At 37.3% G+C, this 25,721-nt stretch overlaps 1 protein-coding gene across 1 annotated transcript in view; it reads right to left on the bottom strand.

Moving 5' to 3' along the window:
* Positions 1–511: 511 nt before the first annotated feature.
* lmx1bb (LIM homeobox transcription factor 1, beta b) overlaps positions 512–25,721 on the bottom strand; it is a 53,902-nt gene continuing 28,692 nt past the window's right edge. The window contains exons 4-9 of the mRNA XM_053503565.1: positions 10,911–11,143; positions 9,159–9,334; positions 5,978–6,055; positions 5,417–5,483; positions 3,131–3,289; positions 512–2,017 (exon numbers count right to left, since the gene is read on the bottom strand). Coding sequence (XP_053359540.1) covers positions 1,860–2,017; positions 3,131–3,289; positions 5,417–5,483; positions 5,978–6,055; positions 9,159–9,334; positions 10,911–11,143 — 871 coding nt within the window. The 3' untranslated portion in view covers positions 512–1,859. The remainder of the gene's footprint in view (positions 2,018–3,130; positions 3,290–5,416; positions 5,484–5,977; positions 6,056–9,158; positions 9,335–10,910; positions 11,144–25,721) is intronic.

Raw genomic sequence — 25,721 nt, 5'->3', positions numbered from 1 at the left:
ATTAATGTACATATTAATTCATATTAATGTACATATTAATTCTGTGTAATATTAATAATGCTGGCATGCAATATTTTAAGTCTATTGCAGTACAGTATAGTAAAGGAAGGTTATTTTTTATTTACTTAAAAAATGTGTGGAAATCCTAAGCTTGTACAAAGGCCCAAACATTTAAATGGTCTTAGCAGTTCATCTTCTAGTCCCAAAACTATCTTGTAGTAGGTAGTAGTTCTTAAAACTAAAAACCTGATCTATTACTTAAAAAATAAAAGAAAAGTGCATGTTGTGAGTCACTTATAGTTAATTAGTCACATAGGCTTATTAATGAATAGAATTGTAAAAAAAAAAAAAAAAAAAAAAGTAATGTTAGCTCTCATTAATGCAAATATAACTGCTATAGTCCGTGTTTTCAGGAAGCAGACAAAGTATGCGCTTTGACTTTCATGCACTATGATCTTTACCTGTTTTCTATAAGGAGTAGATTATTAAGAATGTAAGAAAGCTTGAAAAGTCAGGAGAAACAGAGTTTATTCATTATACCAACAAACTTTGGTAATTTAGCAGTGTTCACATTTGGAAATACATTTAGTCAATGTCTATGGGCAGGGTTTCTCAGCCTCCAATTTGGGAACCAACTGAACTACACGGTGTTCCAACATCTAGTAACTGCCAACGCACCTGATCCAGCTGATGAACAGCTTAATAATTAGCTGAATCACAGTTAGGAAATCCTCATGCCAAGCCAGTTGGTCCCCGGAACTGGTTGAGAAGCCCTGGTTCTGGGCATATTACAAATAAATAGCACACATTTGCTGATATACATCTAAGCTGAAAAGGGGGATATATTTAATTATTAAGTGTTACACATGTGAGCCATGATAATAATGCTTGAACTACTTAATGTGATATTCTCCTTTTTAAATAAAGCTTTTCAGTTACTTAAGTACCTTCAAGAGCATGGTTTAGTTAAATAAATAGAATGTTCTGCATTTGAACATGCACAGCTGATTTGTTCTGGAACATATATTTACACAAGGATAGAGCTTTTGCTGTCTGTCTCTTACTGTCTTTCAAACTATAACACACTGAAGCACAACACACATACAGAGAGGTGACTACATCAAACGTTTACTCTCTCACTCACTCACTCGCTCACTCTCTCGCTCACACACACACACACACACACACACACACACACACACACACACACACACACACACACACAAGCATGTACACTGTCACTATACATTCCTCTTCCCTCTACAAATTCTAACTCCACTTTCATAGCTAAATCTATTAAAGTGATAAAAATGCAATGCTGAACATAAAAAATAAAAATAAAAAAAATAAAAAAACTGAGAGAGTCCAAACATCACATTTAAACATCTCAACAACACAAGATTTTTTCAGGTATTTTCTAAAGATTTTCTTTTTTCAATGCCATGTTCACAAAGAATATGACTTCATGCATTGTGAGATTTGTGTCTTGATCTTCAGCCTTCCATGGCAGGATGCTGTGGACTGAGGTTTCGGGCTTCAGGGCTTTCAATTGTTGGTCTTTTCTACCATAGGTGGATGTTGACAAGTCGTGCTACTTCTGTGAAAGCATTGTACAAACACTTCTAAAAAAAAGACTGTCAGCCTCAGAGAAGCAGCTGTCCTGAGCTGCATTTTTCACAACTGAATATCAAGAACGCTTGTTTATAAGTTCTACTATGTTCGTATCCTGGGCTTTTTTCAACCCGTTATCCATAATAGAGGTCTTTGCTGAGAGTTCTTGGTTCCGAGGCATGTAATAAAGGGAGCAGTGGGTTGCAATAAGTCAAACCACATTTGTTTTTCTCTGTCTATACTGGCTTTCATGATGCAAAATAAGAGCTCTGCATGGAGTAAAGTCGGTCAATAGGGTTTCCAACACGTGCCTGCAGTGAGCCTGCCTCTGAAGAAGCCATGAAGCAGTCGCTTAGGCTGGTCAAGGAGGTGTCACTGTCAATGTCATGGAATATGGAGTCGTTTCCTGTGGAAAATGACAAGAGGTTAACTGATGGTGTTTAATAAATTCAAACATGATTAAATAATGCTCTAAATCTTTTTAATGGTTAATTATACACTTTTCTCTTTGGCTTTCTTTCTATATTATGATGACTACACTTTATCAATTCATTGAATACAAACGCGTCACTAACTGCAATTGTCATGAATAAACAAAGTCAAATACTATTCAAATGCATTTAAACAAAACGGAATCAAACACACACACGGTTATGTTGGCTTCTGTGCTAATCTTCTGTTTTTGCCATTTTCCTTGTGGGCACAGTTAGGCTTAATACTCAGTTCCAATCTTAATGACACCATTACACAAGACAGTGACAGGTTGATGGGCTATGGTTTTTTAATGAGCTGGCAATGCTGCCTGTTTCCTGCTGTAACGTCATAAACCCTGAGCTGGAGTGTGATGAAACTGGGGATTGGGGCCCTGCCATTAAAGGGAATGGATGACAAGGCACCTGGGACCTCTTCATTGCCTAACTGTGACCAAACATACATAAGCAACACTCATCATAGAGTTAATAATATTGAGAATATTGGCCATAAAAAAAATTACAGGAAGTTTTCCCTGGTATTATGAGCTTTTGTCTATGTTGACAAAACCATGCACACAATTTTAAAATGATTCTCTAAAATATCTGTGTTTTTTTATTGGATGATGTTATGCAAATTGATCTCTACTTTTGGTTATACATGACTAAACAGTCAGCCATAGTGATTAATCAATGTTGTCCTTACATGTTTCACCACAGATCATAACATGACACAATGCATAATAACACACATTATCATTCACTGATAGATTAGATTATTGTTGGTGTGGGAACTGGGGAAGAAGGACTATTGTAGGCCAAACAGTTTGCACTAGCTTCATTTTATTACACAATTTGAAAATTAAACAGACTGCAAATGCAAATTAGAAGGGCTTATCCTGTTATTTGTGTGCTATTAATTTTTAGCAGTGGTATGGTTAATTTGTTGGATTTCAAAAATACCTAAGTTAAAGAAAACTTCCATGCTTTTGTTGCATATATTCTGAACCATGCCAAGCTATGCTCTAAACACATTGAGTACTACTAACCATATGGATTCATGTGGTCACCAGGCATCTGAGGTGGTGTAAGGCCCTGTTGGAAGGCATCAGCAGTGTAGCCATTTTCCATGGCAACCATCTGCTGCTGTGCAGAGGCCAGTGGTGTGTAGGAGTTTATCATGTTCTCCATCCTATTGGACATCACCTCTAAAAGCAGATAGGAAAACAGCATAAGTATGTGCTGAGAATTGTCTTACTGTAGATTGACCAAAACCAAGAGATCAACTCCTTCTGTAGGTTTTTTTTTTAAACGAGAGAAAAAGAGAGAGAGAGAGAGAGAGAGAGAGAGAGAGAGAATGATGGCCAGTTACTGTAGATAATACAAAACATTTATTGTTGTTTATTGTGTAATGTGGTTGTCAGGACAGAAATTTTCAACAGACTCATGTATAATGTTAGTATCTGCCCTAAAAATCAAGTTGAGCTCCATGAAACACTTCCAAACAAGAAACATGCTTTACTGAATCACAACAAGATTCTCCCAGACAAATCCAAATGAGAAATTCTCCATGAATCCCTCCAAGAGCTAAGGGCTAGGAGTCTTGTGGCTTTCAGACAAATGCCCACCATCTCAGATCTTTTCTTTAGAGGGGTGAGCTCCTTCAAGAATATCTGAAATTCATTTGCAAAGATCACCACAATGTTCCATTACATCTTTCTTAAGTCCTGGTGCGAGCGTGTTTGATGTTGAAGCAAGATGTATATAGGAACATATATATGAGGGTCCTCTACATTGTACTGCAAAGACAGTGGTTTTATAAGTACTAAAACAGGCTACTGTCCCGAAAAATCAGGTCAGCCCCCACACAAAGCAAAAATTTTTGTTCATGTTCCACCATGTCTCTGAGAAAATAGTAATACTGAAAGGCACAGATTATTGACCAATAAAAAAAAGTGGCAGAAGTGACAGAGAGGTCAAGCAGTCTGCAGGATACCAAAGAACTGCTGAATGACATATCTGTCACAGTTTAAAAAAGTGAAACTATGAACTTGGATGTGTGAATATGATGACTCTACAGTTGTGATGTTTGACAGCAATCTAGCAATGTGCCCTTTTTTATTATTATTATTTTTTTTTTTTTTACAGCCAAGTTTGTAATAAAGCCTCATAACTGGATGTACCATGAGGATAGTCTAACACTGGTCTATAAAATAAAAGTATTATTACTCTTGGTTTATAGCTGAAGATGATTCAATGATCTCCAGATTATGAGTTTCCAGCGGAGAAGGTACAAGGGGGTCTGCTCAGCAGTAAAATGTCAATATTAGCTTTGGGATTTCCCCAAAGTAAAGAGAGAAAGAACTGTTCTCATGTTGTACAACAGAAATGCACGCTTCTTACCTTGTTTCTCTAGGGATCTTAAATCTAAATTTATTTTATGCTGATGCCTTTAATTATGTTTTGCTTTAGAGTAAAACATGTTTGCCAACATGACCAGTATGCTAGGATTTATGATTTCTGCATTTAAATGTAATTAGTCACATATTTACAGTATTTATGAAATGTCAATGTCATAGCCCAGTAGTCACACACAGACAGTAAAGCTGTACAAAGATACCAAGTTTTTTTTTTTTACATGAACAATGGTGTAACAAAAAAGAAAGAGAGAGAGAGAGAGAGAGAGAGAGAGAGAGAGAGAGAGAGAGAGAGAAATAAGTGAGCAAAGGCTCTTTTAACAATGTAACAGTAGGTATGCATACTGCAATATCTCTTCCAGGTTTTTAAAGGATTCAACGATAAAGCCAGAGGGTTTACATGCACGGACTATGGGAGTACAATAACAATGTGCCTATGTATTTCCAGGTTCTAGGACTTAATATAGAGTACAATAGTCAATGTGTGATTCTTGAGCTGAAATGAGTTGCCATAGTAATGTAAGGACAGCAAGATGTTTAACAGTACTAAAGCAATCAGTGTCAGTATCAGAAATAGATACTAGCTTGTTCTCAATGCTTGACTGAATAGAAACATGAGATGCCATTTTGTCAAAAAGGGGATGCAAGATTATTTTCTGTTAAGAGGGAAGAAGGTGGGTGGATGGGTTAAGATACAGGCAAATTTAATGTACTTGTATAGTAAATGAATCCCCCACCTCCACTGACACTCCTGAATACCCCTAGTTGTTACCCTATTGGTCTGAGATGCTGATGATTAAGAGGCATAACCAGTCAGATCCCAATGAGAACCATGTAATCACTAAAAAAATCCTGAAAAATTGCATTTTTTTTTCATACAAACAAATTTACAATGAGGTTCATTTTGGGACATTTTACCTTGGCCCAGCCTTTGGGAGTTCTGCTGCTCCTGTTGCTGCTGCTGTCTTCGGGCCAACTTCTTCATCTGAAAAAACACAGATAAAGGCACAATCAGAACACTTCGGGACATCCCAAAGTTTGTCTTTTTTTGTCTTTTCTAACTTTAAAAAATTTGATGCTCCTTGTTGTTCACCTCTACTTGAACTACATAGCCGTCTATCTGAATACATTATATTATCCTGGGGCTTTTGAAGATAGCATCAGAGTTAGAAGGTGGTTTCAGACACTAACATAAGAATGCGATGGATGTTAGTGCATCACTCTTTCCCTTGCAGGGAGTTTTTTGTGGAATGCAATGAGAGGTTAAGCCCGAGGCAGATTACAGCTGAGATTTGCTGTCTATATCCCCACTAGCACTCTCCCTTTTGGCAGTACCTTTGGAGGGCTTTGCTTTAGTGATGTGGTCGGAGAATTACTCGCAGATTGTGGTATTATCTGGTCTCAGGATATGCATCACTGTGTTCATGTAGGTAATACATTGTAAAATGAATGGGCAGAGTTCATACAAAGAGGGCTCACCTTCGCTCTCTGGTTCTGGAACCACACTTGAACCACACGGACACTCAGGCCTGTTTCAGCAGCCAGTGTTTCTCTCACCTGCATATGAAGACATCAACATGACAAATCCTTAAATATCTCAAAGGGTGTTATTTTTGGTTAAGACGTCAATAGAAATCATCATACTGATTTGTCTCCTCTCTTTGTGCTTAGTGAACCTTTTCTTAGTGCGCAACGCTTAACATTCTCTCTCTCTCTCTCTCTCTCTCTCTCTCTTTCATTCCATGTGCATGGTGTTTGCATGTTCTCCCCGTGCTTGGTAGGTTTCCTCTGGGTGATCAGGTTTTCTCCCATATATATATATATATATATATATAAGTAAACCCAGAAAAAGGTTGTAAATATGACCTCAAAACCACACAATATTACTATCAACCAAACAAGGGTTGTTTAACCTACCAGTGTACACTACCAGTCAAAAGTTTGGACACACCCTCTCCTTCAGTGGCCTTTTCTATTTTTTATTTTTTTTTTCAACATTGTACATTAATACTGAAGATATCCAAGCTATGAAAAAACATGAATGAAATTATGTAGTAAACAAAAAGTGTTAAAGAACCCAGAATATGTTCTATATTTTATATTGCCTGAAGTATGTACATATACCTTGGTGTTTAAGCAGCAAACATATTTCAACATCCACTCTTCAGAGGAGACTGCATAAGTCAGGACTTCATGGTCGAATTGGAGATTTAGAAGAACAACAAGCAGAAGATACGCTCTTGGGCCAAGAAGCACCAGGGCTGGACATTAGATCAGTGGAAAATTGTCCTTTGGTCTCATTTGAGAAATTTGAGATTTTCTTATTCTAACCACTATGCCTTTGCTAGACATAGAGAGGGTGAACAGAAACATCTTGAATGGGTGGTTCCTACTGTAAAGCATAGAGGAGGAAATATGATGGTGTGGAGATGCTTTGTTGGTGCTCATTTAACCAGCATGGCTATCACAGCAATTTGCAGTGACATTCCATCCCATTTAGTTTGCAATTAGTGGGACCATCGTTAGTTTTCCAAGAAGATGTAAGTGCTACTTGTCCAAGAAGGCGAGTGATGAAGTGCTGCATCAGATTACCTGGCTTCCACAATCACCCAGTCCTAATCCAGTTGAGATGGTTTGGGATAAGATGGACCAGAGAGTGAAGGAAAAGCATCCAATAAGTACTACACATCTCTGGGAACTCCTTCAACATGAGGCTGACTGAGAGAATGCCAAGAGTGTGCAAAGGTGTAATAAAGCAAATGTGGCTACTTTAAAGAATCAAAAATTTAAAATATTTTCTGGGTTATTAAACACAATTTTGTTAGAACCATAATTTTATATTTGTTCTGTCATTATTTCATGTCTTCATGTCTTTCATTTCTTCAGTATTAATATACAGTGTTAAAAATAAATAAATAAATAAATAAATAAGAAGGTGTGTCCAACTGTCTGTATTAATCAAATACAACCTACAACTACAACATACAACTTTGTTTTACCAGGCCTTGAAATAGGGCAATATTAAATACCCCCTTACTGCAACAGGATTTAGGAGGGCAAGATGCAGCTAGGTGCTGATAATCATCCCTTGAATAATAATCAGCAGGTGTGTAGCATTAAGTTTTGGGAGTTGGCTGTCTGAAGCATTCAGATGTGGGTTAACACAATGCTAAGAGGCAATAGAAACAATTGTTGCTGAACATCAATCTGTAAAGGGTTATAAAACCATTTAGATTTCAACATTTTACACTGAGAAAGATTATTTACAAATGGAAAGAATTGAACACAGTTGCCAAGCTTCCCACGAGTGGACATCTCAGCACATTCCCCCCAAGGTCAGCCCTTGCAATGATAATAAAATTATTTTAAAAAAAAACCAAGATGTACATCAGGATCTTTACCACAAAGCTACATCTCAGACTCTACAGGCTTCACTAAGCATGTTAAATGTTAAAGTTCGTGACAGCACAATTAGAAAAAGACTGAACAAGTATAGTTTGTTTGAAGGGGTTGCCAGAAGAAAGCCTCTTCTGTCCAAAATGAACACAGAAGCGTGACTGTGGTTGGCAAAACTCCATCTGAACAAACCACAAGACTGAAACAATGTCATATGGACAAATAAGAAAAAGTGGAGTTGTTTAGCCTTAATTCCCAGCACCATGTTCGCCAAAAGACAAAAAGCAAACACTTTGTGCCCGCTGTCAAGGACTGCAGTGGAGGGCTTGTTTTGTTGTCACAGTGACCAGACCTTGCAGTCTTTTTGTTGACCATGTACTCCTCTGTATACCAGAGTGTTCTAGAGGCAGCGGGTTGAAAATGGGTCATGCAACATGACAATGATCCAAAGCATAATAGAAAATCTACATCAGAATGGCTAAAAAAAATAAAAGAATGAAGGTTTTGGAATGATCTAGCCAAAGTCCAGACCTCAACCGAAGTACAATGCTGTGGTGGTACCTTAAGAGAGATGTGCATAAGCAAAAGCCCCAAAACCTCAATGAACTGAAGCAATAGTTTAATGAAAAATGGGCCAAAATTCTTTCACAATGATGTAAGAGAATGATAGTCATACAGGAAACAATTACTTAAAGTTAGTACACACGCTAATGAATAATGTGGGTACTTATTGTCTCCCAAATCTTTCTCCATATATTGACTCACTATGGTTTTACAGTGGATTATCAACAGCATATTTTTATTGCCATTATAACAATGCAGTATAATAACTATTACAATGAATTTGGACCAACTGCATTTTTGAGGCACAATTTGTTTGACAGAGCCATATAGGTTTATTCACTAGCATCAGGAGTAGATTCCATGACGGACTACTAGCTAGTATTCAGTACTTCATGGGTGGGGATCTATTCCCAGTAAGTGAAAAAACTCCTACTTATTCTAAGAGTTGCACAGACCAGTGCACCCTTAGTGATGAAAGGGGAAAAAAAGAAAAAAAAAATCTGCTGAGTATACTAGCTTTTTACAAGCTTTACCTTCTCTAAAACCAGCACTATAATGTATCTCATTTGTGTAAGGAGCACACTGCCTAAAGATTCCCTTTAGTAAGATTATTTGATTTATAAAAACAAATAAAAATTATATGATTTGTATCCATATAGAAAGCATTTCTGCCTCTTAATGCAAAAAAAAAAGGGCTCACCTTCCGGCAGGGTTTAGAGGACACCTCAAACGAAGCTTTGAAGGCTCTTCTCTGCTGAGTGGTGAGGATGGTACGTGGTCGTTTGGGTCTCCTTGGATCCTTCCCATCATCCCCTTTACCCGGGCCTCCAGAGCACTTCTCCGGCTTGATATCCAGTTCTTCATCCTCGCTCTTCTCTGGGGAAAGATCCGTCATTCACAGGAATCAGCACATTTCACTGCAATTTTTCAGACAGCCTATTGATGAATAGATGTTTTTGTTCTGTTGCATTTTCTGGAGATTCAGACACAGTACATCCATAATGAAAAGAGACACATGTGGTTTTAATACTTTTATCAATTTATTGCTGAAAGAATAGGCCACATCCTCTTACAAGGCTACAGATGCATTTTGTAAAGCACTATGAAGTATGCACATTTGTCACTGAACTGGACATTGTGTCATTTATAATTAATAACCCGCAGCTTTGGCTGTTTTGCACTGAATAAATCTTTGATAAGACGCCTTAACATAAAGGATGCTATACTGTAGGGAGAATAAGTATGTGGAATTTGTGCACATATGGGAAAAGATGTAAAATAGATAGCCTTCTATCCTTTAGGCTTCTAATCAATACCCATGACCATACACATTAGACTTGTAAAAACAAAATGCAAAAAAAGGAAAAAAAAAAAAAAGGTAAACATGTTTTTAATAAAAGCTTATAAATGATGTATTAATATTTTAAGTTATTGTGCAAAATGCTTGGAATTAAAGTTGAACTTTGGCAGCCAACTTTACTAGTGATAAAAATCTTTACCCAGCATGATACCAAGTAGTTCTTATCACATTATTACTTTTAAAACTAAAATATATAATGTTATTTAATCAACTAATCACTGTGTCTCAATTAGATGGTGATAATGTGTGTGATCCTCAGGCGGTCAATCAAAGCTTTCCCCTGTCATGGTAATCTCTTCCAGTAGGTCGTACTAATGTGCCATCTAAATGAAATGGCTCCTGGCTCTCCTACTGTAATTACAATAGCCAAGCAGGGGATTGGCTTTATTGTTCAGTGGAAAGAGGTTTCACCTAATAAGACAAAGCAGCTTATGTGTGATAGAATAATAATCATAATTAGAAAAGGGGCTAAACTCCATGACATGGCAGAGTTCAAAAGTTAAAAACCCATGTAATGGCTACAATCCCCGAGTGACAGTTTCCTGAAATGAAGGGCTGCTGCAATTTGGTGCAGCAACCCTTTAGTGCCCTCTGCGGCATCAGCAGCAAGTGCCAATTAGGCTAGCAAACACTTTGGCCCTTTTAAAAGCACTGTGCATATGCACATTTTACTGTGGAACAGAGGACTGATAGGAAGCATTGTTCTGCTGCTAAACCTGAAGCCATAAAACCCTCCCAATCATTCAGAGGGATTTGCTGTTATAATTTCTTCCAGCGGCATGCCATCAATATGCTTTAGCTCTCTGTTACAGTTATAACTTAGCTATGTTATGTTTGTGACATAACATAAAATAAAGGTTTAACTAGACATGTTATGTTTGTAATGTTTCAGTTAGTCCGCATAATTTGCTATTTTTTATTAATTTTTTTTAGTATGTTGCATTCAAAAGTGCACTGACAATGTATCCCAATGCAAATACTAAATTCTTCTTATGGAAGCACTTCACCACATTTTGTGTTTGTTTGTGTAACTATGGATGACATTATGATAAATTTGAAGAATTTTACAGCCTGCATTTTCAATTTGCTTACCTGAATCGGAGTCATCAGGGCTAACAGACCCAAGCAAATCTTTCTCCTTTTCATAGTCACTCTTGCACAGCAGCTGGCCATCTTTCAGTACAAATTCGTCACCTTTGCGCAGCTGTCGGTCGCACACACAACAGCAGAAGCAGTTGAGGTGGTATACACACTCTAATGCCCGCATCACAAACTCTGTTGGTGCTATCTTCTCCAGGCATCCACTGCATTTAGTAGCAAATAATCTGTGAAGACAGAAACCATGGCAGGAAGTCATTATAAACAGCATTCCATTAACAGTTCTGTTAATTAATTTATGCTTAAAAATTTTTTTCCCACTACTAGAGATCTGGGAATACTAGTTTGCAGTAGTGAGAAATGTCTCTACATGTGGTTGTCCATCACTGTGCTGTGATTTAGGGAGAAGGTGGGTGTGTGGCTAGGACCCTGGGTGATCTCTTTTGACAGCGGCTCATCTGTTAAAGCACGCTGGATAACCTTTCAACGCCTCAGCAGAGCCCAATCAGAGGAAATGCATGCTTGTTGCCCTGCTCCAAATGCACCAGCAAACCTCAATCAGCACCACAAATCACTGGCTTTACCACATTCAGTGCAGTGATTAGATAGGCCCAGCTGATGCTGGAACAATATACATCCAGTCCAGGTCTTATAAGATCATGTGACCAGCTACCATCAGTGATATTTGCCAGTCAAAATTAAAATAATTTCAGCACCTAAAAAGAAGACTGAGCTTTCTTTTTTATTTAATATAATATGAAATGCTAATTCGACCACTGGTGGATAAGTTGTGAAAAATTCAATTCCACCTTGTAACAATTTAGCAATCGCACTGGCTACCATATGAATGCAACACTGGTTCAAATGACCACTTTATCTTTCTATAGCTGCTGCAGGAGACTTATCTCCAGTTGCTAGGTAAAGGGATCTCACCCATGCCCTTTGATTAAAAAGCACACAACTTACATGCTTATCACACAACACTGGAGAAACCCAGCTGTTGTCATAGCCTTCATTTCCTCTGTGCTCAGATAATAACTTTTTGCTGAGACAGTTCATCCTTGTGCATAGGTCTGAAGGCATACAGCCAGAGCTAAAATGACCTGCTAAAGGAAGTGAATGAGTGAGATACTGTCCAGGCCATCATAGCTGATTTATTAGCTCAGACTCCTTTGTTTGCTTGGACTGCAGGGACAGCTGCTGCAGTGCTTGTCTATATCTATGCTTTGCGTCAATGGCATTGTGCACTATGAGAGAGAAGGAGAGAAAGCCAATCACCATCATCTACTGATACTGGACAGGGTTGGCCGACAGTGATGAATATGGGTAAATATGAGGCCACATGAGGGGGCAGTAGTGGCAGCCTTTGTAATGGTAATGCCTTTGTAAAATGTTGATATAAATATTGATATTCCATCTATGGGGCACACTGAGTTTGCTGGGCAGCTGTACTGATGTTTGGGAAAGAATATCGGGGGTATTATTGTTGTGGTTTTTATCATGTTTGTCTTTTGTGACATTTGTGGTAATTAATCCCATGTGTACGTGTAAACATTGTTTAACTCCTAAATGCCCTTTTGATCTTTGTGGTATCATTGTATGTATGTTAAATACTGAATGTAAATAATTACTTTATTTAAAGAGTATTTAATTCTGATAAATACCTATAACATTATTTAAAGCTTATCCTGGCAACAATAAGAACATGGGCACTGTGAAAATTTAGAGAAGGCAATAATCTTTGATTTATTGTTGAATTAAGAAGATTAAGGATTTTTACTTAATCAAGAATAATGTTAATAAATTTTTAAAAAGGGACATTCAGCAATTCCGTTCAATTCACAAATTATGCAGCTACCTGGAGGCATATACCAAAAATGAATTCGTAAGCATATGTCACACACACACACACACACACACACACACACACACACACACACACACTAAGAGAGATGGATTTGGGATTTAGATTTAATTATGCAGAAAGTTTTTTTTTTTTATTATATCTGTCAACATTCAATTTGCTTATATTATAATATATTGTTTTTTTTTCTTACTCATATTTTGGGCAAATGTACAGTAAAATTCCTACATGATAAACAATTACTAATTGCCCCAAACTCCTTTTTTTATATTGCCAAAATCGATATATTTATACTGACAGAAAATCAGCAAGGTAAAACAAATGAACAAATGATCGGGTGATTAATAATGCTGTAATTTTGCAACCCAATGCATACATTTTCCTGTATTATGTTTGGACTCAATAATTGAGCCTCTGAACCAAAATACAATTTTTTCTTTTTGATTTTAAATGAAGTATTTTTAACCAATGAAATTAGACAGATATGTTGAACCTGTCAGACTGGAGGATGAATCTGTAATGATCCCATCCACACGTCCAATTCAAATGTTTATTCAGTGATGCAAATCCTTGTCTGAGAGATCAACTTCGGAAAACAGGGATAAGCTGGAAATTACCATTTCGAGCTGCTGTGGCACTTCCTGGATTCGCTTGCTCATCTCTCCGCTCCATGCTCTCAAGATACTTATTGTCCAAATGAAAACATTCTTTTTCATCCCTTTATTTTGTCTCCTCCTCACTAACCCTCCTGCACTAATCTTGTAAGCCATTATTTTTCTATTTCCCCTCTCTGTCACTTTGCATTATTTTTGCTGCTGTAATTCCCATTCGTTCCTTCTGAAGTCTTCCTGTCTGGCTTTGTCCTGGAATCTAATCCTGACTTCTTTGGCTGTTCTAAGCCCCGCCCCCCAGGTTCGACATTCTTAGTGGGACTTCAGATGGAATAGCCATGCATGATGCCCCTGCTATAGCAACCACACCCTGGCAGGAAGGCGATGGCTAACTTTTCGGATGGCCAGGGAAAGCCTTTCACAAGGCTGGCAGCAGAAGTAAATCCTTCTTGGAGGAACAAGAGGAATTAGCAGGGAGCAGTGGAGTAGGGATTTAACCCTACCCCTTTTTTCTTTTTGAAAGGCACAGTCACTTCAACTCCCACTGCTATCCACAATCAAACAGGGCAAAGGCAGGAGGTTGCAGAGAGAGAGAGAGAGAGAGAGAGAGAGAGAAAGAGAGAGAGAGAAAACGCCAATGAATGACACAAGCACTGGATTGTGGCAGAGCCACTAATCCCATTTTAATACCTTTCCAAGTTCAGCGCCAAAAGAATGCTCTTTAAAAACAACGCCACAGTGTGAGCAGGCGAAGGCCAACTGGGGGGGTCACTACTCTCAATCCCCCGTAACATTACCTGATTAACAGCCCGAGGCCTGAGTTAGCAATAGAGTGCAGCAATGCAAAGAGGGTCCAGACCTCCTGTTAGCATTGCTGCTACATGCATAGCTGCAAAGCAAATGTCATAAACAATGGCATAAACAAGGTCAGTGTTGTCTCAGATGCCGTGCCTGGTCTGGAGAGGATTTCTGTCCTGTGGTTTAAGATGAAAGCCATAAGGGAGAGAAGAAAGACAGAACTCCAGTGGAGCTGCTGCTCTTTGGGGCTGGACACAGGCCCACATCTGGGCCTTTTTAAGCTACTCTGCTCTACAAACTCAATAAGTGCATACACTGCTACTGGACATACAACATAAAAACATATTCAAAAGATGGAGAGTTACAAGTTCTTATCTCAGTTTGAGATCACAAATCACAAAATGTAAAATCTATCTACATGCAAATTCAGTGAGCGTTGTAGATGTCAAATTTTAGTCATGTAGTATGTCAACTGTTTACTCGAACAAGACCATATACTGTATATGACATTACTTTAACAAAAACACAAAATGTAGAAAATAACATATTAAGGCAAAGTATAGAAATGTAAAGTGACAGGAAATGGAATATGGCCCACCATATATTTACAGTGGCGATGTATGTTGCCCCACCAACATCTGAGTGCAGAGATTAACAGATATAGGTCCCACATTTGAATCAACAGGCACATTCAGGCCGCGCAGCCCCAATATTGATTCAAGCGTTCCTAGTCCAGGACCCCATGAGTAGAATCAGAGATAATCCCCAGAATGCTCCCCAGGAGATGATTATCAGTTTCCAGTCACTCAGCCACACACACACAATAAATTGTCATTCAAATTATTTGTGCTCACATGCAGAGACCTACAACCTTTCCCAGAGGAACGTCTTCTTGTGTTTTCTATAAGTTTTGTGTCTATAAAATATGTATTTAATTAAATTGAATACCTAAACGGCTGTTGTTTCCTGATTGAAATGTGCGAATGATGCTTTTTTTTCTTGGCTACTGGGGCAGACAGAACAGTTAACAAGCTTTGTTAGATAAAGATATTTCTAAAAGAAAAAAAAAAGCAGCAAACTGGGAGTTGAATACTAAGCTCAATGGCTCTTCAATCCCTCTGTCTTGCCAAAACCTAGCTCTCACCTTCCAGTTCCTCTTTCTTTTCTCCTTAAAACCACAAAGCAGCCCGCTTACAGGAGTATGTGGTCTTCCCTTTGAACAGATTATGAGCAACTTAAAGTGTGACAACATCTTAAAGCTTTCACCACATGTTGCCAATGATTTCCCCACCACAAAAGACCTTCCTCTGTATGCCTCTGCCTTGGTGATAAGGATCACAGACCAGAGGGAGATAAAAAGACAAGCCTGGAGGAGGGGTAAAGAGGTGGGGGCAAGCCTGGATAATTGGCGCACGTTTAGCAACACATGCTTTTCTCCCCACCTAGTCTCTTCTCACTTTCTGCTGAACATGCATGAGGAGGAGAACATAACAGTCAGAGTCAGAGAAATGATAAGGATTAACCAGGAGGACAGCTGTAAATGATCGCATGGAACACCTTACATTTGGCTTCAGTATCCAAGCCCCTGGATTATGTGTTGAGTGCATGACAATCATAAAGATATAAGTGATTTTCAGGCAGATCAGGAAAAATTCTTTATTATCATTGAATAAATTCTGTGATCTTAAAGCTGCTTGTATGAGCATTTTAGTGTAGTGTTGTTTGTGAGAGCACCCAGATGACGTTTTCATGAACTTAATGAACAGAGATCTTGAAAAGGGGTTGGAGTAATACACCAAAGTAACACATAAAATTTGCTAGCAAGTACAAGATTTTGTATCATAGAAGTTAGAAGTTTTAGTCACTGAACATTATACACAACCAAAGCGGAAAAAATATTGTACATTTCAATTCAACATTGTAAAAATGAAAGACTCCATTTTACTCAGGTAAGGTTGGAAGGTATATATGTTTTGTGTTTATCGCTGTTGCTCAGTTGACAAAATACATGATGTCCAACAGGTGAAAATTACCCTTTTAAAAAAAAATCTATTTTCACAAATAACCTTAGACATACAGTGAGGTCAATAAGTATTCAATTCAATTCAATTCAATTTTATTTGTATAGCGCTTTTAGCAATTTTCATTGCCGCAAAGCAGCTTTACACAGTCAAAATAATTATTTAAGTTTGTATGAAATGTGAATTTGTATGAATCAAAATGGTCAGTTTGTCCCTGGTGAGCAAGCCGAGGGCGAGGGTATTTAATCACCCTGTTATTTAGCAAGTTCTGTTACTTAAAAATCATAGAGGGGTCTACAATTTTCAGCATAGGTGCATTTCCACTGTGAGAGACAGAATCTAAAAAGGAAAAGTCCGAAAATTACATTGTATGATTGTTCTCATTGATACCCCATGTATCTACTTAGACTTTGGCTGATTGTGGGGTGCACAGGTGTCTTTATGACAGCTAACGACCTCAAACAGGTGCTACTAATTTGGAATTATGAGCAGAGTGTAGCTGGACTACTTAAAAAACAAAATAACAGGTCTTTGAGGGTCAGAAATCTGGCTGATAAGCAAGTGATTAAATACTTATTTGACACAGTAATTCGCAAATAAATTGTTAAAAAATCATACAATGTAATTTTCGGATTTTTCTTTTTAGATTCTGTCTCTCACAGTGGAAATGCACATATGCTGAAAATTGTAGACCCCTCCATGATTTCTAAGTAAGAGAACTTGCAAAATCACAGGGTGATTAAATACTTATTGACCTCACTGTAAATATACCATATAACATATTGAAATCACTCTTGTGGCTCTATTGGGAAGTTGTGGCAAGATTACAATAGATTTTAAGAAGAAACATGACAAGAACATCACATTACACTGTTGCCAAACTTATTAACAGATTCAAAAATGTCAGGTGTGTTGTTGAGATTTTTCGAACACCCTGTAGTTTAACGCTTCACAAGCTATAAGGTTTAATAGAAAAATCACTTTCACTTTGCGATCCAAAACAAATCCATTCATTTATACCAAGTTAAATAAATCTTTTTTTAAATAATTGTCAGTCATTGAAAAGGCACACCTCAGTGCACTTCACTATAGACAATTTGGTTTCAGTGAATGAATACTCAACTGCCCCTATAAGAAATTTTAGTAGAATCAAGCAAAAGCATGTCATTACACAGAACAAACATAATTAATGGAAGAATAGGTGGACCTGTGGTTAACACTTTGGGTTACTGATCAGGGGGTGGATAGTTTAGATCCTGCCACTAACACGAAGCAAGTATTGGGTCAGTATTGGGTCAGTTCAGTTCAGTTGTATTCTGTGTAAGATTTTTTTTTGTTTTGTTTCAGCAAATTATCTAAACATCAGTAGATACAATATCTGACAACAATTAATTAAAAACATTATCAACAAATGTATTTTCAGTATATATATATTTTTTAATAAAAAATAAAACATTTGTTATATGTAAGTCAGCCAGCTGGTTAGTCCTACCTGCACTGCCCTGTGCATTACACTTGTGTTGCCTTATCTCACTCTGTAATAATTTATAGAAACTTAATTTAAACAAAAATATGTGGATATGCCTGAGCATCACACCCACACTTCGGTTTTCCCTAAACTGTTGCCACAAAGTTGGAAGCAGGCAAATGTTTCAAATATTTGTTTCTTTATATTCCACACAAATAATATTTCCCTTCACTGGAGCTAACATGCCAAAATGTGTCCCAGTATGAAGCGACTGATTGACTGAGATTGAGCCTGACTTCAAACCCCTCTGAACTGCTTTGGGATAAACTAAAACACAAATATGGTGTGACGTTAATTGCTAACTTTATAACCAAATATGTGTGGACACCAGACCATCACAACCAGATAAAGGTTCTATTCTCTTTTTCTATCATGGCCATTAATATGGAATGGGTGCCCTATCCTAATACCCATGGTTTTGAAATGGAATCTTCAACAAGTACATCTCGTTGTGATGGACACACCATGTTTGGCTATGCCGTTAGCAATTAATGCCACACTAGATTTGCCAGAGTAATTTGCATTGAAAAACACAATCAGAGTATCTTTTTGTGTGTTATGTGCATTGTATGACGTGTATAAACATCTGGTAAAATAAATCTATTTAAAATTGTAACGTATCAAAATCGTATACAATGGTAAGACTGAATGGTTTGTTATTTGTTTGTATAATTGTTCTTTCATAATAAATCAAGCCTCAATGTTGGTCAATATTTAGCGATCATGCCCATTTTCTTCTTTATGGTGCTCTGTATTAACCGAATATTTCAATCCTATACCCTTTGCCTTTTTAGTATAGTGATAGACTTTACACTCTGCCTTTGAAAAAAATTTAAAAATTAAGTGTCTGTGTTTGTAACATTTACATTAAAATATAGACACAAAGTCTCCTCACAAAGGAGAAAATAGCTTGTATCTTATTATTTCCTCACATATTATCATTTTGCCATTCTAATACCACGGATAGGAATAATATTATCCATAATCATTTCCGCCCTATTTTTATACCTATAGTCTGTATGAGTATAGACTCTGTTGATTAACTACAGTAAATACTGCAGCATTTTCAAATACAATTAAGGCTTGGTTAGTTAAATATGTCCTTACATTACGCAGCAGGAATAATATATCTAAGCTTGGCCTGAACTTTTTAGTTGAGACCCATTTTGAAAGGCCACATTATCAATGTATTAGATCATAACTAAAGTCCTTAAACTTTAACCACACTCTAAATAATGCTGTTTCATTAAAATAAAAAGATACTATATTAATTAAAGCCAAAAAACTTCTGTTTAATAATCCATAAGGAAATTGGCCCCCATTAATGCTTAGTATCAGCATTTCTCTTCAGTGTGGTGAGATTACAGTGTAAAGTAATGAAGCCAAATAAAGAGTTGCCATGTCTTTCCCATGGTCCCCAGGGCAAGCTCGAGTCAGCTCTAAGAGCGGCTTAATCGCCTCCCCCTCTTTACTAAATTAGCATAGTAATGAGCTTTAAATTGAGGCACTTTGTTTTTTAATTAAACTCCCAGCAGGTAAAAGTAAAATGCATTAGAGAGGGGAATGTGCACAATCACTAACGGTCCAGAGTTGCCATTTCCATCAGAAAAATCTTTGGTCTCTCTCTTGTGCCTCTCTTGAGGAACACTAAGCAAAGGTCTCAGTAGACACTTCCCATCCCTCACTTTGACACTCTTCATGTGTTGGAGAAATATCTACCAAATTATGCGCCCACAGTTTCCATAGAGTTTGGGATGATGATTACATCCCTTGTGGCTCACAAAGTGTCATCTAAACCTCGACCAGTGTCTTGCTATGAGTCATCTTGGTGGAGAATGTTCTTTAACCACCTTTTTCAATCTGATGGATACAGTACAATTGTCTCTACAAATCTGCTTATTCTGAATGAGCAGTATTGTTCTCTGTGTTCTATATGCCTTTAGTCATTAATGTAAATAATGACTGAACCCAATTACTTCGGGAAATCATATGTGGTTGACATCGAACTATTTGTAACCTTTCATAAACGTGTCATAGCTTTTGTTCTAGTACTTATACAAAAGTAATGCAAAGGGGGGCATAACTGACATAGATTGTGATGGTATTGGTATTGGTATTGTTGGCTATTACTTTGTACAAAAGTACTTCTCAACATAGTCTCCATCACAAGTGAAGCATTTACACCATTGTTGAATGCAACTCTTGAATGCAATGACACCTAGACAAAGCAATGTGCACAAATGGATAAAGAACTTAAAAGAAAGGGAAACCAGTGTTGAAGACAAACCACGCGGTACAGTCTTACATTCCGTATCGATGCATTTTCTGCTCAGAACGTCAAATATGACAGTTAAAAATATGTACAAAATAATGATGGACCAGGAATAATAATTATGCACCTATTATCTTAAAGAATTCAAGTGAATTTTAATTTAAGGGGAATTCAGAAGAAAGTCTAACTTTTTCTTTCAAGAAATGTGAACTCTGATCAAGTGCATTAAGGGTTCAGAAAATTAAAAAAATATTGCCCTAAATCACAGCTTAAGACGAAGCAAAACGTTCTGTCCTACTGAACTGCTATATAGCAACGTTACATATATAGGAGATTATGATATTCTAAACATGCCCTGTTTAAAACCCTCCCCCAATCCTCAGTGGCTGAAACAGAAACAGGTAGGGAAAAAAGACAGTAGGAAAATAGCAAGTTTTTTTTCCCCCAATCAAATCAAATAGAAGGTCTCATTAAGTAAAGTATGATTTTTAAAATCATACAAATGATTAAAACAAACTCATTGTTCGGGTTAGACACCGGTAAATGAAAGCTGAAATGACAACACTGAAGAAAAAAAAAAAGGATAGCAGGGTTGCCTGCGGTGGAGATGAGCACACAGCTGAGTGGAGAGATCAGACAGACAGGTACACAGAATGTGTTTGATCAGCTGTACTTCTCCAGCAAGCATGGTAAATGCCGCACGACAGTTCCTATATGTGAGGTGACAATACTGAAAAGAAAAAAAGGAGAGAAAGAGAGACTGTGTGGGTGTGAGGTGGTGATTGTGAAAGAATAACATGAATGCTGTAGAAGACTGACGTCTAAATCTTTTTTCCCCTTTGCAACAGACATATTCTCCACAGTCTCAATAATAATTCACACAAATAAATAAAAATACAGTAAACTGTAACATAAACATACCACAGTGGACATTTAAAAGAGTTTAAAACCTACAAATTTAGTTTTTTTTTTAGTCTTTTTTTCTCCTGTTGTAGCATCTACTGTATAACTGACTATAAGAACCAGTGACATGTTTACAATGTAAGAGCCGAGTGCACTTGTACTGTATGTAAGAGACTGAGGAGCCTGAGTTATAGTTGCCTTTCGTCAGACTGCTCTGCTTCTTATCACCCTCCTCTGGTCCTGTAACCCTAGCCTGCAGTAATGCCCATCTCCTCTACTGCCCTGCTGGAGACTAGACATCTTTACATGAGCACTCCAAATAAGAGAGAGGGAGGGAGGGTGAGAGGAAAAAGGTAATTATTTTTAAACTATACGGCCAAGTGTAAGTCACTAAAAAGGGCAACAATTCTAAAATAAAATACTTATAAGAGGAATATAAAATTCAACAAGGACAACAACAAAAGTGTTTCAATGGTACACAAAGATTGTGGGGGAAAAAAAACCCCTGAAACAAACAAAGAAAGACACAGAAATTGCAGCACTAAAAACTCACCAGTACTATACCTGTTTTATAATGCTAATAATTCTACAGCCCTTCCAGCCCAATATAAATGATATCCAACAGACTTATGCCTTTTGCTGGCAACTGGTGGTTCAAGTAGACATAACGTGGCCCTTTGAAATAGCTAGGGTTGGTTATACTGAGTCTAATAACTATCAGATGTATGCTATGAGCCAAAACGTCTTAAACATACACAGGACACTGTACAGATTTTCTGAAGTTTGTGTTACCTCATATATATTTCTGATAAATACCATTACAAAGTGGACTAGGGAAATGGTAAAATACTGTATTTATAATGTTGATGCAGCATTGATATACTGTATTAATATACGGTAAATATACTGTATTTCTTATTGTATTAATATAAAAAAATATTGGAGTGAAACATAGAGAGACATAAGAGGAATTTTGAATTCCCAGAACTGTAGTTGGTTAAAAAGCAACATTTCAAGCAAGAAGCCTTATAATTACTTTTGACACCTGGAAGTTCTTGTCTGAAAAATAAAACAAACAGTAATATAAGGTATTCTTCAATGAGGGCTCAGCAAATATGCAAAAAAGAGATCTGGTAAAGAACATCACATGCAGGCTCCTTTCACTGAGGCTTAATCTGTGTGCCTGCACAATATTAAGATGGCTTTGGGGCCACTTGTGACCCAGCTGTTCACTAATGAAAAATTCCTCAGCTCCATACAGAGGCCAGAGGAGACTGCCCCTCTCCACCCGCAACCATGCCCTGTCCATCTTGAGAAGTTTACCCTGGATGAATAGATAGTGGATTACAGAGAAAAGAGACAGGAGTAGAGGCTAGAAAATAAGCTTTGCTGTGTTTGTATGTGTGCCCCTGCTACCCCTCTTTCTCGCTGTCTATTGATATTTGAAAGAGGAGGTGTGTTTACCAAAGTTTTAATTAGTAGGGATGACCCCGTCATTATTTGGATGCTACTGCACTAAGGTGGGGGTTCTGTTTACCTGACAGAGATTAAGGCTTAGCTTAAAATCAAGAGCCTCTTCAGCATTAGCAGCTCCAGCGATGTAAAGATGAATCCAAAGTCGTCTGTTTGCTCTGCCGCTTTCTAATCTCCCTCCTTTTACTCTCTGACTAATCAAAAAGATTAAAACCTTACCACACCTGTCAGATCAGCCTGGAGGTTTGGGAAATGATAATATGTTTATTTACACATAGACAGTATATATATTTAAATAAAATCCATCTATTTTCCATCCAAAATCCATCGATTTACTATATAACATGTGATTACAGTGTGTGGATTAATGAATATGATGCCTGATGTGACAAAAAAAAAAGTGCAAAATGTGTGGGGATTTTTGTCTTCATCATTTATGAAGTGATTGTCCTCATCATTTAAGAAGGTTCCTATTTGTTTTCAAGGCAAATTTAAATTAAACACACATCTCCCTGCCAATCAATTTGTATCTGTCTAACAGTTCATAGTCCTTTATTTAGCCTCAGTCTAAGGTGCAATATAGGCTTGACAAGGTATATGACTTAAAAAGAAAACAATAAAATGAGAGTGAAGATGCAGTTGTAAAAGTCACTTTATTCCCATCCTTCTGCTTAGTAATAGCAGCCCCATTTAGCATGGTATATTTCAGTAAGCTTGACAAGCACATTCCAAACTGATGGACCCCCTTCCTTGGCTGTCTTGTCTCTGTCTGGCTAAGAAGTGGCAAATGCCCATTTAATAGACCTGTTTAAAGTCGGTAGCTAGCTGTGAAACGGCAGGCTCGATAGAGTTATAAAGTCAACAGCCGCACTCTTGACCCCTTGAAGAGCTGCTGAAGAGGCCCATGTTAGTTCTTTGGGCAAAACATAAGTTTTGAAAGTATGGAAGTAGTGAAAAAAGAGGCACATAGAAAAAGCACTCTGTAGGACTGAATCATATATAAGGTGTCCTGCCATCCTGGATTACCTTTGTAAAAAAAGAAAAAAAAAAATGCATTTTTTGCACACACAAACAATCAGGTCTTTTACAACTGTTTTGTAATAGTAATGCTCGCCTTGTGGAGTAACACAAAGCTTTTTCTATTACAGATAACAAAACTGGATCACTAAAGAGATTTCGATTATTATTCTTAGGTTTATGCACACACTTTATCTTCTTATTTTAGGCACAGGGTTTGTATTTCTGTTAACAATCCTGTGTTGATTTGTAAGTATGTATCTGTAAGTCTGAACCTCCTAGCAGAGGCAAACAGCTTGGTCTAAAATACCCTGATGGGCAGAATTCACGAAATCATCTCCTGAACTCCTTAACCGCCAGTCAAAAAAATCTAATCAAATGATAAATCTCCATATTTAACAGTGTTTATCAAATCCTTTTTTTATGTATCCAGTATCTTTTTTGTCACCAAGCATATATATATAAATTAACTAAACTTTTCAAGGCTAAAACTGCAACATTCTGGCTTTTCGTCCTTTTGCCCCTTGGTGTAAGCAACTTATGCAGTTGACTTTTAAAACTGCATATTTACTCTCATTAATTTTTTTGTATTTTTAAGTCATATACCTTGTTACACCTTGCTAAATGAAGGACTACGAACTGTTAGACAAAAAAAAAAGTTGATCGGCAGAGAGATGTGTGTGAACTGTGTATTCATGAGTAAATTTTTTTAACAAAAATGAAGGATGCCACCAATTGTAAAATGCTGCTCTAAAACCACAGATCTGATCTGTGCTTTTGGATAATATAAACACAATAGGTTAAAACATTACTTAAATACTCCTCCAAAAAAGAGATAGATTTGTGAGAAGTCTCGTTGCCATGGTAGCACCAGCAGGCATGCTGGTGATGAATGAGCTGAAGAAGTAGTTTTCTCTGCAGTGTGGGGAGAGCACACATTGGCCTATGACAGATGTGCAAGACCTAGCAGGCACATATTGTCATGGTGGTGTCTGGGAGACTGAGATTCAACAGCGAAAGGTAAAAATTAGTAACATTTGCTCCAGGGGTAGAGGTTAAAGGTCACCACAATCTCTTGCTGAGACCAGCTAAAGGGAACACTGATGCAAGTAAAATACCATCTATTCAATGTTGGGCCAATTTCTTACACTTTGTAAATAACGGGGTAATCATAAATAAATAAATAAATATATTATTTTTATTATTTTTATTTAAAAAAAAAAAAAAAAAAAAAAATATATATATATATATATATATATATATATATATATATATAATATTTTAAAATTCTCTCAAATTATATACGCTATGGAAAAAGCAGGTGCATCAATGCAGTCGTAGTGTTTCTTTTTTAACGCTTTATAATTTTTCTTGTCTGTTCTATCTCACAATATTATACAAAGATCTTTATTAAGTATAAAATATTTGTGATTTCGCCCAACCTTGTTACCTTGCTGGAAGCTACAAAAAGATGCCATGAGGGTGGGAATGTAAGATAAAAAACAAACAACCCTTCTTTGTTCACATGATGTTTTAGAACCCAAAGGTTAGTGCTTACCAACAAGATTAGCATACAGAAACTATATTTGAATTTGTGATCAGCAGCTTCCTTCAAAGAGATCAGTCAAAGATTAGGTTGTGTTGTACTGAAAAGCGTCTTTTATTGTGCAATGGAGTTACACTAGCCAAACAAAGATGTCTGCAGTGTGTGGAACTGGTGCAAAAATGTGGGCATGTCACTATGGCAACAATGCAAAAAAAAAATGAGAAAAGTGATGCTGGAATGTGCGCAAGAGACGGGGACAATATCCCCCAACCCCCTATACACACACGGGAAGAACACTCCCCTGCTGAGATCACACACCGTTTACACACTGCAGCCATTACCACAAAACACAGCTTATTCAAAGACAACAAAAATGGAAAATGTAAATTTTTTTATATTTCTCTACATTGCTTAAGTAGCGGGTCCTAGTGACTGAGTGGGTCCATAACAAAGGTTTATGAGAACAATACATGAACTATGAAGGCTGAGTGGCTCTCTTGGTGGAAAGCTTGGCTGTTCTTTCCAGGCTACAGACATTTAGGGGAACTGGCTGGGTTCCCCAGGGCAGTATCTGTTGTGGATATGGTGTTCAGATTCCCTGGTATTAGAAAGAAGGAAAGAAGGGAACATGCTACAGTGTGAAACTAGCAACAATATAGCCAACCTGCAAAATTAGTACCAGCATGCCAACGGAGGCATTTCTAACAATTAACAAACATCTAAACATTGTTTGCTTTGTTTTGGTTTAGCTGCAATTCTCATATGATGGATC

This window comes from Clarias gariepinus, chromosome 9, assembly GCF_024256425.1.
Source record: "Clarias gariepinus isolate MV-2021 ecotype Netherlands chromosome 9, CGAR_prim_01v2, whole genome shotgun sequence".
Lineage (NCBI taxonomy): Eukaryota > Metazoa > Chordata > Actinopteri > Siluriformes > Clariidae > Clarias > Clarias gariepinus.
The sequence above is the reverse complement of the archived record's forward strand: the minus strand, read 5'-3'. Positions and strand labels throughout refer to the sequence as shown.